General features: G+C 36.3%; 1 protein-coding gene across 1 annotated transcript; it reads left to right on the plus strand.

The window, feature by feature from the left end:
• Positions 1-1,371: 1,371 nt before the first annotated feature.
• On the plus strand, positions 1,372-14,239 carry LOC134696077 (LITAF domain-containing protein-like). Its single transcript, XM_063557665.1, has 3 exons — positions 1,372-1,559; positions 5,100-5,367; positions 12,975-14,239. The coding sequence occupies exons 1-3, from the start codon at positions 1,520-1,522 to the stop codon at positions 13,081-13,083; spliced, it is 417 nt and encodes a 138-aa protein (XP_063413735.1). The 5' UTR covers positions 1,372-1,519; the 3' UTR covers positions 13,084-14,239.
• The last annotated feature ends 7,879 nt before the right edge of the window (positions 14,240-22,118 follow it).

A 22,118-nucleotide genomic window follows, 5' to 3' on the forward strand; every position in this document is an offset into this window, starting at 1 on the left:
AATCATATGAATGGATGACAAATGGCACTTTGTACTGTACCTATAGGACACAGAGGCGTGTTGATGAATTAATTGTGGAAAGAAGAGAAGCGACACCCAAAATGAGGTCTTCATGTTCAATAGTATAGATTGCAATAAATTATAACAGCCAATTTCAATAAAGCAATATCCGTAGTTTCATTCCAGAACCGAAGTAGTTGCTACTTGGGGTGGTTATCAATATTGGAGAGTAAGCCAACTAGCAGAGGTATCGACCAAGTCGAAGTAATAAATGTTAATTACCAATTTTACTGCACCAGTGATATGTGTTTACATTTAGTAAATTTAGGAAATGCGCGTTTTCCGGCAGCTTCCATTCACATCAAGGAAGACACACGAAAGTTACAAAAGTTTTATAATTAGTCCTGTGCAATTTCCAGTGTCCAATTTCATCATCGATTACTGGAAGAGAGTAAATCAACCTCATATAGTATTCTTCTAATTAGTTGTGATACTTCTTCCATTGGTGATCGCTAAAATATGCTGTTAAGCATCTCAACTAGCCAAGCCCCTTTCTCTTCAAGAAGAGACTGGATCGAAACCCTTATAGCTAGAGAGGATGGCTGTCAAGAAGGGTATTAAGAAAGTACGAGTCAACGGACGAGATACAACAAAACTTATTAGATTATCTTCTAATAATTTTGAAATTATAAAGAAACCAAGGTTTTAACTCCATCAGGCAAAGTTGACCGTAAATAGAATAAACTATAATGATTCTAGGTCCGTTTTGTTCATAAAGCTCTTCAGTTGGTTGACTGACATATTCTTGGCTTTTAAATGTTTGGCTTTGAGAGCGTTCTTGTTGAAAGTAAAGCCAGCATAGCGCTTCAGACATAATTATGTATAATTGTAGTTTTCATTTTTTCTGTTTTATTATCAAATAAAAACAACTTTCTATCTTTTTAAACAACACATAAGTCACGTCTAGAAAAGAAGCATTTTAAAACTTAATTACATTTTTGAAATGTATAACTTGAGTTCGTTCGTGTCCTGTTAGAGGCAATATATACCAAATGTATCCGTGTGCATCTAGCAAGGGAAAATTTAAATCTATTAAAATGCTTCAAATCAGATTTATATTCTCTTTTACATATTGCGTAATCAATTATAACAAAGTTATGTGTAAGTAGCCTTAACGAGTAAACAAAACAGAGGAATTTTATCATACATCCAATTTGTTTTGATATCTAAAATTTTAAATCGATGAATTAAAATATATTTTAAATGTTCGTTATCTCATAAAGACATTTGTGAAATCACACCATCTTTATGATACATGAACACGCAATTATTTATTTAAAAAATATTTGTTTTTAATCAAATATTAAAATAAGCAAATTACCGCACTAGCTTCAGAAACTATCGTGCGTGCAACACTTATCAACAACAGACCCTAACTGTAGGTTAGCCGCCTGTGTATCAACAGAGCGTGTGTTAATTTATTGAACATTTCTGTAGTGCAGGGCGTTAACTATTCACAATGCAAGGACAGGGACCGTACCCCCAGCAGGGACAACCAGGTAATTTATTTAATTAATTTTATAAACATATTATTCTTAATTATCTGACCTGATTTGTCGAGACTTTGACTAGAAACAGATGTCTATGAACTTACATCCATTAGTAGGTGAAATATTTATTGTAGCATATCAAGAAGTTGGTTAATATTTACAAAGTTACAAGTTTTCATATCTGCACATTATTGAGAAATGAAAATGTGTTATAAGAACATTACGTGCAATTAAACAACCCGTTTTTTAGTATAAATATAACGGGGACGGGTTATTTACATATAGTTAATCAGCCTGTAGCTGACATTATGCCAAGAGAAATGGTATCATGTCGAACATTTATACCAAGTTATCAATTCATAAATCGATACACACATCTATCATTTCTTTATAAATAGAATGCTTTCCCTAATTTCTTTCAACTTTGATTTAAATAACTTTTAATCTTTCTTGATGTGATCAGCTTTGAAAAAAAATGATGAAAATTTTTTATGACCTCTCATTTTACTGTGATACGATCATGGGTGAATGAATGAATGAAAAATACCAACTTTGCGAGATAATTGCTTGACATTTCATTGCGACAGCTTGAGGGCAATACACTCTAGCTTCGCATCTCCCTTGTTCAGGTCACGTGATGTGCATACCTGGGACAGTTGAAAGAAAAGTTTTAAATGTGTTTGTTTTCATATTTTTTTCAGGGAATGTATCCTCTAGTTTAAAGATTGTCTTTAATTGCTTTTTGTGTCAAAAGAGGGTTACAATTAAAAAGTCTTTCCATACTAAACTGTTGATATATTAATCGTCAAGCAGTACTAGTAACCGCGATCGAATCATATTCAGTTTTTACTTGAAAATTGAATCGGCAAGCATCCACCAAAATAAAGCATTAACAAAACACAAGGTTGTACAAAGAGTATGCCGGTATGAACAGAATTTACGAAGCACGGAAATAGAAGAAAAAATATCCTTTTGTATTTGTTATTGATACGAAATACATTCTGCATTAAGGATCTGGATGGGCCCCTTTCATTTCCATTCTCTTTCATTTTTAAGTCATTTATTTTTTATGCTTTATATTTAATCGACCCCCCCCCCCCACTCCCCAAGGGTGACTGGGGTATAGAAATATGGTCACTTGGTCTTCTCCCGACCGGCAGTAAAACGCTTGCCGAAGTGGGGCGTCCGTTTGGCTGTGCGGGATGTATCAAGTTTGCAGTCACGTCCGGTCAGAAGGGGGACGTTAAATCCGATGCCTCGTGTAAAGAGAGTGCCACGCTTTTTGCACGTTAAGAACCCTTGCAACAACTCTTTTGAGGGGTCCGTAGGTGGCCTGTTGCAAGGCAAAATTTCTGTCCCTATCCAAGATCCCTCATTTTCCAGTGGCAGTCCAAATTTCCCCGACCATCATCCCATATGGCCTCTATCGTGTCAACCTACCTATTGTATTTATTGTGAACTTGTTCTCGTCCTGAATATGCATAAAATATTTGCCACTGGACGTTATAAGCAACCAACAATCAATCAATCAATCAATTTAATCGACCCATTATTCTCTACTCTTAGTATTTTAGCACCCCTTCATTCTCCAGTGGCGGATCCAGAAATGTGTATAAGTGGGGGCCCACTGACTGACCTACATGTAAGAGGGGGCCCGCTCCAGTTACGCTTCAGTGGTTCCCTATATAAACAACCAAATTTTTTTCCCAAAAAGGGGGAGGCCTGGGCCCCCCTGGCCCCCCTAAGTCCGCCTATGTTCTCTATTCATAATTGTTGGCCCTATTTTCTCTTTTCTTTATTTCTATAGATTCGACCAAATATTCTCTATTATGTCAAACCCATTCACACCTTCTTTTATGATCTTTTAGAGATTGATGCGCACTTTGATATTATTCTATGTTTTGATTTAAATTCTTTCAGACTAATCGTAACTTTTGTATTTATACTTATTTCTTTATACAGAACGTTAACAGTGTTAAAGCCACCAGTTAACTATACCTGTTCAGGCCCTAGTGAGCCATTGTTTGAATGATACTTGTAAAAAATCTATTCATTATATATATTAAGCTCCTTAATCCAACTCTGAAGTGTAAGATTACACAATTGCATCATTGAAACAAAGACAAAACATAAATTATATGTATTTTTGTATTGTAATAATAGACTGTGACACGAATTCAGGTACCTGGTATAAGAAGATATGGTATGAGTGCCAATGAGACAACTCTCCGTCCAAGTCATAACTTGTAAAAACTATTATTGGTCACTGTGCAACATGGAGCCTTTGCTCACACTGAACAGCGATATATAATGGGTCCCAACATGAATAGTAAAACAATCGTTGAACAGCGATATATAATGGGTCCAAACATGAATAGTGTAAAACAATCGTTGAACAGCGATATATAATGGGTCCCAACATGAATAGTGTAAAACAATCGTTGAACAGCGATATATAATGGGTCCCAACATGAATAGTGTAAAACAATCGTTGAACAGCGATATATAATGGGTCCCAACATGAATAGTGTAAAACAATCGTTGAACAGCGATATATAATGGGTCCCAACATGAATAGTGTAAAACAATCGTTGAACAGCGATATATAATGGGTCCCAACATGAATAGTGTAAAACAATCGTTGAACAGCGATATATAATGGGTCCCAACATGAATAGTGTAAAACAATCGTTGAACAGCGATATATAATGGGTCCCAACATGAATAGTGTAAAACAATCGTTGAACAGCGATATATAATGGGTCCCAACATGAATAGTGTAAAACAATCGTTGAACAGCGATATATAAAGGGTCCCAACATGAATAGTTTAAAACAATCGAGACAAAAATTACGGTATAATCTATTATATATAAACAACGATAACATGCACGTACATACCACATCACCTAATAACAACCGCTGTTGTTCCTGACTAAGAACAGGTGCAAACAAAAGCAGTGGTTTTCAACGTTTGAACAGGCTTTTGAACATGTTTAACCCCGCCGCAATTTTGCGCCTGTCCCAAGTCAGGAGCCTCTGACCTTTGTTAGTCTTGTATGATTTTAAATTTTAGTTTCTTGTGTATAATTCGGAGTTTAGTATGACGTCCATTATCACTGTACTATTATATCGATATAGGAAGATGTGGTGTGAGTGCCAATGAGACAACTCTCCATCCAAATAACAATTTAAAAAGTAATCCATTATAGGTTAAAGTACGGCCTTCAACGCGGAGCCTTGGGCCAGCTGAGGGACACTTACGGGTGCGGGAGTTCTCGCTGCATTGAGGACCCGTTGGTTGCCTTCGGCTGTTGTTTGCTCTATGGTCGGGTGGTTGTCGCTTTGACATATTCACTATTTCCTTTCTCAATTTTATTCAACCTTCACCCTAACCTGGACCAGTAGTATAATATTATATACAACATAGAAAGACACACTAAAATATCAATTGAAATTGTTCAACTCTATCAAAATGAAATAATAACAAAACAGGTAAAGACACACTCAACAAATGACTTTCCTTTATATACTTATTTTCATTATCAAGGTTATCCTCCACCGGGACAACAAGGCCAACCAATGTACCCACAAGGTCAACAAGGTTATCCTCAAGGACAACCTCAGCAAGGTTACCCACAAGGTCAACCACAGACGCAGACAGTTGTAGTACAGCAGCCTATGATTGTTAATCAGGTGTTCAGGGAATCTCCAGTCCGTATGCAATGTCCTGCATGTAGAGCAGATATAGTCACGGCTTTAAATTATGATACTGGAATGTTGGTGTGGATTCTTTTTGGAGTTATGTGTATATTTGGGTATGTCAGATTTATAATACAATGAATGGGCGTTACAGTGTATACGACATTTACCATGTCCGTCTGTCCGTTCGTTATTTTCGTTTTATATTTCTTACATTCTGTATTGTGCTACAATATGATTAGCTAAATAGCTATTCTGAATTGGCAGCTCCGTTGTACTGCAAGGGCAGATCCAGCCATTTATAAACGGCCGGCGGGAGGGGTGTCCTAGTCAAGGATAAAGGGAGGGGGTTCCAACTATATATGTTCCCATCCAAAATGCACTGATCATGTTGATCGTCATGAAAGGGGAGTTTCAACTACTGTACTGCCTCAAGTATAGACATATGATGACAAGTTTATTGAAAATCATTTAGACCATCTTTGCTAACCAAGGCTTATGATCCACTCCGGTTACGATTCACTCCCGTTCTCTTCACGGGAAGATTCATTTAGACGGGAAGATGCATTTAGACGTGCTAATATATGATTTAAATTTTGTACTTTTATTATCAATCAGTTGTGCATATATATATCCTCATATTAGCAAAAAAATCGGGCTTTGTAGGCCAAAGTGACAACAATCTACAAGAGACAAAATGACGTAGATGAAAACAATCTTTTCAGATTTTTGTATAATATCCGGTCGGATGTGATATACACTTACAGTCAATTGAAGTTTACTGAGTGACACTGCGAAGGTTCAAGTTAAACTCAATGTTACGGTTGAAGTCTTTTTTATTTTTTATCAGATGACTGCATTTTTATGCACCACACTAAGTCTAAATTTGGCCACGTAAGCATAGAAAGGGGGGACGTATATAAATTTCGATACCGAAAAGTATGCCAAACAAACAACAGGAAATAGATTGATTGACGTAAGGTCCAGTGACAAATATTTGAAGCATGCTCAATTCATAGAGAAAAAAACTATGTGACTGAACATTCAATGACATATATTATTCGAATATTAATTCCGACACGATAAAAGCAGATGTTCACTCAATATATCGAATTCCGTTACTACATATGACAAGGGTGTTTAAAAAGGGGGTGGGGTGGGGTGGCGGTGAAATGTAGTACATTGCCTCCTTTATAGAATATATTTAGGTATATGGGCGACCTAAAGCATGTACATGTTACTCAGCTATATAGCGTTGACATTCAATGGTCAACATAAGGTCATGCATGTAGGCAGTGTATGAAACTTTTGGGTCTGCCTGATGTGGACTTATTTATTTATCTTGGTTTTTATTTATTTTTTGTTTTAACATGCAATTAAAAAAGCGTAAACATGTATATTGAAATATAAAACAAGAAGATGTGGTATTATTGCAATTGTTACAAATATACTCCCAAGTTGAAATGAAGTGCATGATGTAAGCAATACTATGAAAGATAGATACCAACGGCATTCATGAACTACATGCTCCAAACTTGAGACGGGTACAGTAAGAATGTGGCGAGTTTAAATGTGTTTGCTGGTGCCAAACCCTAATCCCGGACTTTGGCGTAACAGTATCACATTTGGACAAACTATAAAAAATAGTTGAAACGGACTAAATGATATCGATACAAAGCAGAAAAACAACCTACATCAAGAATGTGTCTATAGTACACGGATGCCCCACTTGCTATATCATTTTCTATATCCAGTGGACCGTGAAATCGGTGAAAAAACTCTAATTTGGCCATTACTAGTGAAAAAAATCATACCTTAGGGGACATACATGTATGTACTAAGTGCATGCTAAGTTTCAAGTTTATTGGACATCAACTTCATCAAAAACTACCGTGAACAAAAGCTTGAACTTGAAGCAGGACAGACGAACAAACGTCCGGACGTCCGGACGAACCGACACGCACTGACCGTTAAACATTATGCCCCTCGGTATTTTATCTTTGATGTGTGACAAATGTACCGAAGATAAGTTGGAAATGGGATTAAACTGTAAGAACTCAGAACAGATCGTCATGAAATCGTGCTTACGTACCAATCATAACCAAACGGCTGTAATTGTGGTTTTGTCAACCCGGATATTTACTTTTAAATTACATTTTATTTGTAAAGGATTGCTATGTGAGTTTCCTAAACTTAAACACACGTTCGCAATTTATCATTTTTATTACATACAAGTTTAAAATTAAGACGATATCTAGCTGGTTTTTATACGCCCGTCTTTTAGACGGGACGTATTATGGTATACCGTTGTCCGTCCGTCCGTCGTCCACACTTCGGACAATAACTCAAAAACACTTTCACCAATTTCCATGAAACTTAAGTGAATTGTTTATATATATTGACGTAAGATCCCTTTCGTTTTTTTTAATTTCAGATTTTAAGTTTTGGATTTATGGGGCTTTATTCATAAAAAAGGGGGGATTTTCAACACTTCGGACAATAACTCAAAAAGGCTTTCACCAATGTCCATGAAACTTTGGTGAATTGTTTATATCTATTGATGTAAGCTCTTTTTCAATTTCAATTTATATAAATTTCAGATTTTAAGTTTTGGATTTATGGGGCTTTATTCATAAAAAAAGGGGGATTTTTAACACTTCGGACAATAACTCAAAAAGGCTTTCACCAATGTCCATGAAACTTTGGTTAATTGTTTATATCTATTGATGTAAGCTCCCTTTCAATTTTTATAAATTTCAGATTTTACATTTCCGTGTTATGAATTTTTATGCTTAAAGAAGGGGGGATTTTCCATTTTTAGGACAATAACTAATACTTTCACAAATGTTTAAGCAACTATGATAAATTGTTTATATCTATTGACCTCAATAGTGCCAATTTTTTTGTGCATTTTTATTTATTATTTATTTATTTTTTTTTTTTTGGGGGGGGGGGGGGGGTATTTGACAGGGCTCACACTATTTCCAGTTGATCATATAAATTCATTTAAAGCATACAAGTTAAAAGAGCAATGGGCGTATCATGCGCTAAAGCGCAGCCCTTTATTAACTGTATCTAACCGCGCACTCAATCTTACTCGGACACTTATGGCAATATGTATACTTTGGATGCATTGGACAGGTTCCCTTCTTTAACTCTCTTAAGAGGAGGCTGAACGAATTAGATCAAATATGTGAGATACAATCATTCCCTCCGCACCCTCCCCCCCAATAAAACAATATAGAAAACTGGCTAGGCTACTGTTAAAATTTGTATATACTTTAAGTTCTTTGATTAATTTTTTTCATTTTCAATTTGATTCAACCAGGTGCGAATATATAAAGGTAAATTTGGGAATTTCCTCACGAGGTTGGCTAATGTTCAAAAAATTTTAATGGACCTATTGACATTTCGCAAGGAGTGGCAAAGGTCGCAAATATTCTTTTACCTGGTTGTGTATATGATATATTATCAGATTGGTTTGGGACATATGATATTGAGGACTGCCCAAAATTTCATGTTGAGATCCAATGTGGCATAGTGTACCTAACTAACTAAAGGAAATAGAAGATTTAAAGGGGTGAAAAAACGTAGAATGTGCGAAAACGATTTTTCTCCGTCACTGGTCATATATTTGAGGGGGAAATTGGTACTAACGCCTTTATTTGGACTGTTGTAGTGCATACTTAATTTTCCTTTACCGTCCCTTACATGAAGCTTCAAATTGTGAAATTTATTATTTTAACAGAGTATCTGAAAACCGCTGATTGAAATTTAACCATAAGGACGTTTATGTTTTGGGCGATGCGTAATAGTGCACCAAGTATTCCAATGATTTATAAAAAAATAATATAAAGTGGTTTCACATTTTGAAATGCTTATGTATAGTTTGATATTTTTATACATCATAATACTATATACTATCATACACTGTAGTGTAGTTATGCATCGTTTATTTTGTTTTTGCGTAGGAGACACAAAAAATGTGGAAATCCATATTACATACACAGTCTACACAATCATAATTTCATCGATCTTATTAAAAGATATATCGTGGTGTCCTCTCTATCGTAGTGCCTTACAGTTAATGTCAGACTAACGTTAACAAACCACAATTGTATATGTTACACTAACTAAATCATAGTTCGTCACCGAAAAAGGGTAAAAAAAAACCTTGAACTTGACAGTTGTAGGAAATTAATCCTACATTTTATAGAATTAAAGCATTTCTGATTTATTAATCTATTATATCTTTGGTTTTTTAAAGCACCATTGTTTTTTTTTTATTTGGTGCTTCTTTAAAATATTGTGGAAACTTGAGGTAACATAGCACAGGGAAAGAGGGGGTGAACATTTGATTGTTTAATTTTTCCAGTAATGGTTATTAATTTATATGTAGTTATGTGGAATTTTGTCTAAATTTTGTCTATAGTACTGGACAGGCTGAAACTTTACTCTCTATATTGAAACAAAGATAAAGTCTGCACATGATTTCTTGAGAAGTGATTTATCAAAGACTAAAAGGGGAAATAAATTGTGGTATTTCGCCTATGCATGTAGGTATGATGTATGCAATGTCATAAAACAGCACGTATGGATTGAAATAAGTTCCATATCTATACTATGCCGATTTGCCATCCCTTGTGTCACTTTTCTAGATTCTGATATAAAATGTCATTATATATCAATGAATACAGTATCCCTTATTATACATTGTAGTGAGATAGAACAAAAATATGCATCTAATATAGCACGGAATTCACTAGGGGATATTTTCCCACATACATTTTCCATCTTACAACCGACCAGTACCATTTGTATTATCGACGTACACTATCTGTGTCTGATTGCTTGTTTCCTAACGTCCAGTGGCTAATATTTCATGCAGGTTCAGTACAATCTGTGTTATTAAGTTTTCACAATAGAGAACGAAGTAATATCATACAATATCTAAATTATAAATCACTGTTAAGATTTTCTTGTCAGTGTTTAGGATGGAGGAGACAATTATGTTTCTATCAAACAATTTATTTCCTAATCCAATACTTTGCATATTCTTATTTTGCATCCAAGGTATAATAAACTCATCATAGATACCAGGACTTAAATTTATATATACGCTAGACGCGCGTTTCGTCTACAAAAGACGCTCGAATCCCCAAAAAGTAAATAAAAAAAGCCAAATAAACTACGAAGTTGAAGAGCATTGAGATCCAAAATTCCTAAAAGTGTTGCCAAATACAGCTAAGGTAATCCATGCCTGAGGTAGAAAAGCCTTAGTATTTCAAAAAAATCAAAAGTTTGTAAACAGTAAATTTATAAATATTACAATATCAATGATAATTCATGTCGGCACAAAAAGTGCTGAATACTGGGCCTGTGATATACCCTCAGGGAAATGAATCTCCACCAGCAGTGGCATCGACCCAGTGGTTGTAAATAAACTCATCATAGATACCAGGACTAAATTTTATATATACGCCAGACGCGCGTTACGTCTACAAAAGACTCATCAGTGACACTCGAATCCAAAAAAGTTGAAAAAAAAGTTAATGCAGACTATGATGTAACTTCCTTTGTTGTTTTTGTTGGAATATATAATAGATTTAAGGATATTAGTCTAAAATTAAATTCAAACATACTGTATAAGATAAGTAGCTTACAAGTTATAGTGTGATTATTTTGAAAGCAAACCTGATTGAGTAGTTCTTGATTTACAGTACTTTAAATATTCATTAACAAGATGTGTAAAGGGGTGATTTTGAAAGTTACAAACAAAATCAAATTAAATCAACTAAAAGCTCCTTTATATATAGTCTGATAGTTAAATGTAAGTGGTTGGTCCTCTATAATTTTCTCTTCAAATTTGCGGTATACAACATTTGGGATCAAAAGTGGGGAGAACTATCATCGAAAAATCACCACCATTCCCCAATTTCTCTCACGCCCCTACACAAGTGTTATTTTTTTGGTTTACAAAAATATTAAGGTTTATGAGGTCTCTAAAGATACTGTACGAACGGTCAAATCGAAAAATTTGAGTTGTTTCCCCTTTACCACTGGTTAATATCATACAGCTTCGCCTTTGATTATAACATAATGATCAATAATATACTAGATACTATTTTACTTTGTAATGATATGTAATGATAAGAATTTATGATTACATAATACTACAAGACAATGAATTGTTGTTATGTTATGGTAATATTATTTCAATAACAGTTTGTTACGCTGACATATTCTCTGAAGAAACGAATCATTTATAACTGCGGACGAATATCGAAATATCTCTTGAGGAGCACGTATTTACGGTTGACCAAGGGAAATTATCCTTCCCATGTAAATGCTTAGCCAAAACATAGATCGATGCGCGAGGGAAATTTAGAGACCAATTTAGGGGGTCCCACTTTCACTTTAATGCGAAAAATTTGGTTGAAATATTAAGGGAATCACTGGAGCATGAATGTAGCAGGCCCTCTTAGGCAGTTAATGCCCTCCTTCCCCTTTGTGAAAATTTCTAGTCCGCTACTAAAAATGGCTTTGCAATTGCGGATGAATATTTAAAAAGTTTTTCGGTGGCATGGGACGTATTCACGGTTGACCAAAGCGAATCTTCCTTTAAATGATGCCTTAACAATTAACGCGCCAGGGAAATCACGTAACAACCGCGGATGAATACTGAAATGGCTTTTCAGTGGCACGAATTAAATTTACTTTGTTTTATTGTGAGATACATGAACCCACCATTGTACACATTGAAGCTGTCCTTAAGGACCTTAATATGCATCTACTCAACAGTTTACCATTATTGAGAATTTTATTTTAAAAGTTCATGTGCTAAAAAAAAATCCAATATCTTAAATTCAATCACAGGCACTTGTCTCAAAAAAAAAAATCCTATATACCTTAATATAACACAAGGTACTTAACTAAATTTTTAGAAAATGACACCCAGTCCCGAATTCACGTCATTTTTTTTATTTCTCGGTTTTCAAACCTACTTAAACTTAATATGCCGTAAATCTAAATTGATTTATCTACACAATGGTATATGACACGACTATCACTGTTGTCGGGATCATTAGTAGCAGGCCTCAGAAGTCGGTCAACGGGATGTTTTTTTGCATTCGTCTCAATTTTTGGCAACACCCGGTCCGCATGTAATTTTATACTGGTTTCTCATTGGTCAATCGTCTGGCTAAAAATAAATGTGGGAAATTTTGGTCAATTTATAACTCTACATTAGTGTCGTTGTGTACACATGTGTTTCATAACAAAGTTATTTGGGTTTGTTTCACATAATCTGTAAAGAATTTACAATAAAGGTAATAATTCATAGTCAGAGGGAAGCTAACAGTTTTTATTTTAATATTTTTTCATAATAATTCAATCACTGCGGGCTGGGTGTTGCCAAAAATTGAGACGAATGCAAAAAACATCCCGTTGACCGACTTCTGAGGCCTGCTACCAATGATCCCGACAACAATGATAGTCGTGTCATATACCATTGTGTAGATAAATCAATTTAGATTTACGGCATATTAAGTTTAAGTAGGTTTGACAACCGAGAAATAAAAAAATAACGTGAATTCGGGACTGGGTGTCATTTTTCAAAAAATTTAGTTAAGTACCTTGTGTTATATTAAGGTATATAGGAATTTTTTTTTTTGAGACAAGTGCCTGTGAATTCAATGTCTAATTTTACTTCTTTTTTTTGTAGATTTTGGATTTGTTGTTTTATTCCATTTTGTGTTGATGCCTGCAAAGATGTTACACACACGTGTCCAAACTGTCAACACATGGTTGGAAAATACAGTAGACTTGGATAATGTGGCACTCGTTATACATGACCTAAATTAAAAATGAGACTCAGTCACATGACTTACATCTAAAATGAGGCTCAGTCACATGACTTTCATTGATGTTGTGAACATCTATGCAATCGTAGTAAAGTTGTTTGATTATGTATCTGTAACTGCTTTGTACCCTCTCAAAAGGTCTAAGCATTATTATTTTTTTATTTAACCTTCATAAATCATCTTTTAAAAAGTTCTGTATCAGTGCCTAAATTATTTATGACTATGTACAAGCATCACACATTTAACTTGCTCTGATCTGTAATTAATGGAGCAATTGAATGCACAGACACTCGTCTCAGAATTCCCCCCTCAATACCTTTATATATACAGGGATATAGGATTTTTTTTTGAGACGAGTGCCTGTGATTGAATGCTATTTCCCCAGTGAAATACAGTTGCCACAGGTTCAAAAGTTTTCCTAAAAACTCATCAGGGATATATATAAGGCTCATAAAATTGGCGCCATACGCGCGTGTTGTCTACAAAAGACTCACTACTGACGCTCGATTCAAATCAGCGTCAACAACTGTCATTTAGAATCACAAACTATAAATCAAACTTTAAAAACTCAGGTTTACTGTTTTGTGCCTACAAATTTTCCAAGTTAAGAAGAAAAGCGGTTCTATATTTTTTGGTATGTTGTTGGTGTTTTTTTATGCAATCTTGATACTATTGCTTTGAACATTTGTTCTTGCCTTACAGCTTTATGTTAAACGTTTATTGTTACTTCTACGGATAACTTTGTATTTTGTATGGAATCATGCGTAGGAAAAAGTTACTTGTTTTTGAATAAAGACTGCCGTTTTTTTTAACATTTACATGTCTGTATAAGTTTACTTGAGCATTTTCAGTTGTCTAAATATTAATTATTTTTTGAATAATCAGCCAGCCAATATAAAAAAATATGTTCGCCAAAAAAAACCCTTCTCATTTATTCTGCTTGAGATGTTATATTTTAAGTTTTATCAAATCATTTCATTCGATAGATTTTATTTTTTTCTATAATGATCTTGTTTAAATCCTTTTATATATTCATCTACATGGACTTGTATTTTTTATCTTATCAAAAGTTATTCATGGTTTTATCAAATTATACATGTATACGTTAGTACCTCTATACTTTTTAATATCTACGATATAAAGTTATAAAAGTGATTTTAAAACGTCTTTTGTTAGTTTATACAGCCACACGTATAACACATTGTTTCGGGAAGCAGTATCATAATTTTAATATACTTACACGCGAACATACACACGCTGAGGTAAATATTCGAAATACATCCTCAATGGAATATATAATCGATTCAATATAAAAAAAGAAGATGTTGTATGATTGCCAATGAGACAACTGTCCACAGAGACCAAAATGACACAATGCATACGTGAGAGGTTCCATATTCTAGATTCATATTTCTGTTAAAGCATATAGAATTGTTTCAATGGTGTTATAGTTTTTGTTTTGTTTTATACATACATCTTAAGCCCTGTGTTCTTCTTTTTCCGTTCTGTAATCCCCTCTGCATTGTTCGAAATAAAAATATAACAAATAGTTGAAATCTACCCCTCTACTTGTACATGTATTACTTCAAAACAGAAAGAATACGTATACTGTAAAATTGGGTTTATTTATAAGAATAATTTATACCCGTTTTCAAACTATTCGTTTACAGGAAAATTCACATTCCGAATTTCTTAAATTTCTTGAATTATATTTTTAATATTAATTAACATATATGTTGGGTATACCTATACGAGACACCAAACCAACGATCCAAATCACCTGAAGACATACTTGTGTCCATCTTCGAAGTAAGATGATGGAACAGGATAGTTGGAGAGCACAGGGCAGGGTAGTAGGAGAGGACAGAATCGAAATCCTTGACTATATCTCAGGCGGGAACAGGATCGTAATCCTTTACTATCTTAAAAGGGTCGTGATCGTATCCCTTGTCAATTTCAGGAGGGGAACGGGTCGTAATCCTTGGCTATCTTAGGAGGGGATAGGATCGTAATCCTTGGCTATCGCAGGAGGGAACATGATCTTAATCCTTGGCTATCTCAGGAGGGAACATGATCTTAATCCTTGGCTATCACAGGAGGGAACATGCTCTTAATCCTTGGCTTTCTCAGGAGGGGATGTATTATCTGAATCCTTGGCTATCTCAGGAGGGGACAGGATCGTAATCCTTGGCTATCTTAGGAGGGGACAGGATCGTAATCCTTGGCTATCGCAGGACGGGACAGGATCGTAATCCTTGGCTATCTCAGGACGGGACAGAATCGTACTCCTTGGCCATCTCAGGAGGGTACAGGATCGTAATCATTGGCTATCGCAGGAGGGAACATGATCTTAATCCTTGGCTATCTTATGAGGGGACTGGATTGTTATCCTTCGCTATATCAGGAGGGAACAGGATCGTATTCTTTGACTATCTTACGAGGGGACAGAATTGTAATCCTTTGCTATTTCAGGAGGGGACAGGATCGGAATCTTTGGCTATCTTAGGAGGGGGACAGGAATGTTATCCCTCGCTATCTCACGAAGGGACAGGATCGTAATTCTTGGCTATCTCAGGAGGGGACATGCTCGTAATCCTTGAATACCTCAGGAGGGGACAGAATCTTAAGCTTTGGCTATCTTAGAAGAGGACAGAATCGTTATCTTTGATTAACTTAGGAGTGGATAGGATTGTATTCCTTGGCTATTTTGGAGGGGACAGGATCGTAATCCTTGGCTATCTTAGGAGAGGACAGGATCGTTATCCTTGAATACCTCAGGAGGAGACAGGATCGTAATCCTTGGCTATCTCAGGAAATGACAGGATCATAATCCTTGAATGCATGTACCTTAGGAGGGGACAGGATCGTAATCCTTGAATACCTCAGGAGAGGACAGAACTGTTATCCTTGATTATCTTAGGAGGGGACAGGATCGTAATCCTTAGCTATCTAAGGAGGGGGCAGGATCGTAATCCTTGGCTATCACAGGAGGGGACAGGATCATAATCCTTGAATACCTCAGGAGGGGACAGGATCGTAATCCTTGGCTATCTCAGGAGAGGACAGGATCGTAATCCTTGAATACATGTACCTTAGAAGGGGACAGGATCGTAATACTTGAATACCTCAGGAGGGGATAATATTGTAATCTTTGTATATCCCAGGAGGGGACAGGATCGTTATCCTTGAATACCTCAGGAGGGGACAGAATCTGAATCCTTGGCTATCTTAGGAGAGGACAGAATCGTTATCCTTGGTTATCTTAGGAGGGGACAGTATCGTAATCCTTGGCTATCTTACATGTCTTAGGAGGGGATATGATTGTAATCCTTGGCTATCTTAGGAGGGGACAGGATCGTAATCCTTGGCTATCTCAGGAGAACACCGGATCGTCATCCTTGGCTATCTCAGGAGAAGACAGGATCGTAATCCTTGGCTATCTCAGGAGAAGACAGGATCGTAATACTTGGCTATCTTAGGAGGGGGACAGGAATGTTATCCCTCGCTATCTCACGAAGGGACAGGATCGTAATCCTTGGCTATCTCAGGAGGGGACATGCTCGTAATCCTTGAATACCTCAGGAGGGGACAGAATCTTAAGCTTTGGCTATCTTAGAAGAGGACAGAATCGTTATCTTTGATTATCTTAGGAGTGGATAGGATTGTAATCCTTGGCTTTTTTGGAGGGGACAGGATCGTAATCCTTGGCTATCTTAGGAGAGGACAGGATCGTTATCCTTGAATACCTCAGGAGGAGACAGGATCGTAATCCTTGGCTATCTCAGGAAATGACAGGATCATAATCCTTGAATACATGTACCTTAGGAGGGGACAGGATCGTAATCCTTGAATACCTCAGGACAGGACAGAACTGTTATCCTTGATTATCTTAGGAGGGGACAGGATCGTAATCCTTAGCTATCTAAGGAGGGGGCAGGATCGTAATCCTTGGCTATCACAGGAGGGGACAGGATCATAATCCTTGAATACCTCAGGTGGGGACAGGATCGTAATCCTTGGCTATCTCAGGAGAGGACAGGATCGTAATCCTTGAATACATGTACCTTAGAAGGGGACAGGATCGTAATACTTGAATACCTCAGGAGGGGATAATATCGTAATCTTTGTGTATCCCGGGAGGGGACAGGATCGTTATCCTTGAATACCTCAGGAGGGGACAGAATCTGAATCCTTGGCTATCTTGGGAGAGGACAGAATCGTTATCCTTGTCCTTGGTTATCTTAGGAGGGGACAGTATCGTAGTCCTTGGCTATCTTACATGTCTTAGGAGGGGATATGATTGTAATCCTTGGCTATCTTAGGAGGGGACAGGATCGTAATCCTTGGCTATCTCAGGAGAAGACAGGATCGTCATCCCTTGCTATCTCAGGAGAAGACAGGATCGTAATCCTTGGCTATCTCAGGAGAAGACAGGATCGTAATACTTGGCTATCTTAGGAGGGGACAGGATCGTAATCATTGAATACCTTAGGAGGGGACAGGATCGTAATCCTTGGCTATCTCAGGAGAAGACAGGATCGTCATTCCTGGCTATCCCAGGAGAAGACAGGATCGTAATCCTTGGCTATCTTAGGAGGGGACAGGATCGTAATCCTTGGCTATCTTATGAGGGGACAGGATCGTAATCCTTGGCTATCTTAGGAAGGGACAGGATCGTAATCCTTGGCTATCTCAGGAGAAGACAGGATCGTCATCCTTGGCTATCTTCGGAGGGGACAGGATCGTCATCCTTGGCTATCTCAGGAGAAGACAGGATCGTAATCATTGATTACCTTTGGAGGGGACAGAATCGTAATCCTTGGCTATCTCAGGAGAAGACAGGATCGTCATCCTTGGCTATCTCAGGAGAAGACAGGATCGTAATCCTGGGTTATCTTAGGAGGGGACAGGATCGTAATCATTGAATACCTTAGGAGGGGACAGGATCGTCATCCTTGGCTATCTCAGGAGAAGACAGGATCGTAATCCTTGGCTATCTCAGGAGAAGACAGGATCGTAATCCATGGCTATCCCAGGAGGGGACAGGATCGTAATCATTGAATACCTTATGAGGGGACAGGATCGTCATCCTTGGCTATCTCAGGAGAAGACAGGATCGTAATCCTTGGCTATCTCAGGAGAAGACAGGATCGTAATCCTTGGCTATCTTAGGATGGGACAGGATCGTAATCCTTGGCTATCTTAGGAGGGGACAGGATCGTAATCCTTGGCTATCTCAGGAGAAGACAGGATCGTCATCCTTGGCTATCTCAGGAGAAGACAGGATCGTCATCCTTGGCTATTTTAGGAGGGGACAGGATCGTAATCCTTGGCTATCTTATGAGGGGACAGGATCGTAATCCTTGGCTATCTCAGGAGAAGACAGGATCGTCATCCTTGGTTATCTCAAGAGGGGACAGGATCGTTATTTTGGCTATCGCAGGAGGGAACAAGATCTTAATCCTTGGCTATCTTATGAGGGAACAGGATTGATATCCTTCGCTATCTCAGGAGGGAACAGGATCTTATTCTTTGGCTATCTTAGGATGAGACAGAATTGTAATCCTTTGCTATCTCAGGAGGGGACAGGATCGTCATCCTTGTCTATCTTAGGAGAGGACAGGATTGTAATCCCTAGCTATCTCACGAAGGAAACAGGATCATAATCCTTGAATACCTCAGGAGGGGACAGGATCGTAATCCTTGAATACATGTACCTTAGGAGGGGACAGGATCGTAATCATTGAATACCTCAGGAGGGGATAGTATCGTAATCCTTGGCTATCCCAGGAGGGGACAGGATCTTTATCCTTGAATACCTCAGGAGGGGACAGGATCGTAATCCTTGGCTATCTTAGGAGAAGACAGGATCGTAATCCTTTAATATATGTACCTTAGGAGGGGACAGGATCGTTATCATTGAATACCTCAGGAGGGGATATGGTCGTAATCCTTGGCTATCTCAGGAGGGGACAAGATCGTTATTCTTGAATATCTCAGGAGGGGACACGATCGTAATACTTGGCTTTCAGGAGAGGACTTAATAATCATCCTTGGCTAGCGAAGATAACTAGTGTCAGTAAACATATTCAAAGCGAACAAATGAAAAATATCTCAATGTCAACATGCTGTCTTCAATGATTAAAACATTTATATTCCATATGTCAAAGTAAATAACTCCTAGTTTAAAACAAAAATAACAACAGTATATTTAACAAAAATGCAAGCACTGGCGAGGTCCCAAACTGAGACAGTCGAATGGTATGTGGAGGGGTTAAATTGGCTTTTTAGACTTTTACAAATGGAGGAGTCATAAATCAAAAGCTTCGATCTTAAAAAAAATAAAATAAAATCACAAAAATACCGAACGCCAAAAACTAGAAAGTCTATAACTAAATCGTAAACTCAAAAGCCAAAACACTTTATAAGAAAGTATAAAACCTGTCATATTCCTGACATGGTTTCAACCATTTTCTAGTTTCCCTTTTTTATTGCTAGTAAACCTACCACTTATATGACATTCGCTTACAATTCTATAATTTTGACAACGATGCCTGCAAAAAGCTAGACACACAGGTAAAAAAGTTAAAAAAACTAGACACACAGGTAAAAAAGTTTAAAAAAATGAGGTACAACAGTCAACATTATATAACATAAAAACCAACAAATATGTAACAAAGAAACATAAAAATGTATATAGACAAAGCACGTAAGTAAAAAATGAAAGACAAATATACAAGAATGTACTATTATACTTTTTTTTTATATAGATTAAACCGTTGGTTTTGCTGTTTAACATTACTAATTTTGGGGCCCTTTATAGCTTACTGTTCGGTGTGAGTCAAGGCTCCGTGTTGAAGGCCGTACCTTGACATATAATGGTTTGCTTTTATAAATTGTTTTTTGGATGGAGAGTTGTCTCATCGGCACTCATACCTATATCCATGTAACAGAATAAACACTATGACGAGATGTCTAAGTACCGGACCATGTCATATGTAACAAAGAAACAGAAAAAGGCATGTAGAGAAAGCAAAAATGAAAAAAAACAGAATACATTTTTTTAACTATTGCACAATAACACAATGACGGGATGTATAAGTACAGAGCCACGTCTGAAATGGATATCAACCAGGTCCAGCTTATGTATAAAATGGTTAAATGTATGCATCCGGCACATTTATAACTCAACATTGCACAATATTCTCAATATCTTCAGTGGATATCCGAGTCGAATATATTTGAAGCGAAGCTAACAATGGTCACAAGGAGATAGGTTATGAGATGGCAGGCAGTAATTTCTATTTTTGTTGGATGTCTTTATGAGATGTTGAAATAGAAATCACACAGGAATAAATGTATACCTTTTGTAAAGTTCAATGTGTTGACATTCTTATGAATTATGTATACCGTGTATTCATCTTGGTTAAAAGACTCAAGAGAAATCCAGTTCGAACCTGACAACACTGAAATCTCAGCCTTTATTATGACAACAAAAACAAAGTAAATACAAGAAGTATTATATTCTATTTGGATAATGCAGTAAAATTGCTTTTTAATTAATTTGATTATACTTGATAGTCTTATAAAATTTGTTTACGATTTTGAAATGAAATTATTGGTTGTTTCATCCTATCTAATTTACATTGATCGAGTGTTGATTTCACAGTATTATATCCGGTTTAGACTAGTCATAAGAGTAATTAATAACACAAATCAATACATTAATATCTTGAAATCGACAATCATGGTCAATTAATAGTTAATGAAAACTGAGTATTGAAAATATCGTAAAAGACCTGTAATAGTAACTGTTATGTTTAGGTTTGTTTCTTTTTATTATAAGTTTATTTTTAAACCAATATCTGTGAGAAAGCTATTCCTGTTTAATATCATGCATGACACTTTAATAATTCTATTTACATTTCCGTACTTTAAACTACCAGTATCCAGATTAAATAGACTATAACAATACCATTCGTTGACTCCTTAACGTTTATACAAATGCAGATCCAAACGGAGTCCCACACCACGCACAAGGTGTGCTCGACTTCAATCTTAATTGACAAGTACTCGTTTTTCCTGCGGAAGGTCGGTACTTCTATATATGCGTTCCGGCTTCCTCCACCAATCAAAAATGATCGCCACGAAAGCTGAATAGTGTTGAAAATGGCATTAAACGTCAATCAATCAATCAATCCTTGATACCCACATTACATAGTTACGCACGCACGTGGCAGGTGTGCTCGACTCCAATCCCAATTGACACGCAAGGTCGAAGGTCGGTGTTTCACCGTGCACAAATAAAAAACTGAACACCGAGAAATAACCAATAGTGCTGAGAGTGGCGAATAACACGAATCAATCAATCAGTCTATATTATTTAATATTTTTTTTTTTGCAGAACAATTTTATTGTTTGTAAGTTCCTGCATACAAATGTACCATTGTTAATCCACAGATCAAGATTAAAGAAGTTGACTCAAAATAATTTATCAAGATGATGAGGATAATATATATGTTTTCTTAGGGCTTTTTGTTCGTTGCATTTTGTGATGATATTTAATCATAAATTATTTGTTTAATTTGTTTACAAAAATTTAACCGAGCATACTCATTACTCTCAGTTCGATACAAAAATAAAACCAAACAAACACAGTTCGCAAATTGAACTTTTTTTTAATAGATTTCGTATTTGTTGATATCACTGCACTTCAACCATTATAGTTTGCATTGAGGGTCGTTAATCATTTTCTTTCATTATTATCATCCAATTAAATGCATTTAGTTTTTGTACTTTCAATTTGTTTAATGAACCAATGTAACTTTTAACTGAAATTAAATATCAATATGCACACATTGTTTTGTTAACAAAGGTATAATTTCGCTTGTGTAAACAAAATTAAGAAAATGTGAGTGATCAAAGTATGTTTTTTGGTATATTCAATATGCTATTCCGCAAACATAATCTCTAAACAAATGGCGAAAATAGGGCGAAACTTTTAA

This window comes from Mytilus trossulus, chromosome 14, assembly GCF_036588685.1.
Source record: "Mytilus trossulus isolate FHL-02 chromosome 14, PNRI_Mtr1.1.1.hap1, whole genome shotgun sequence".
Classification (NCBI taxonomy): domain Eukaryota; kingdom Metazoa; phylum Mollusca; class Bivalvia; order Mytilida; family Mytilidae; genus Mytilus; species Mytilus trossulus.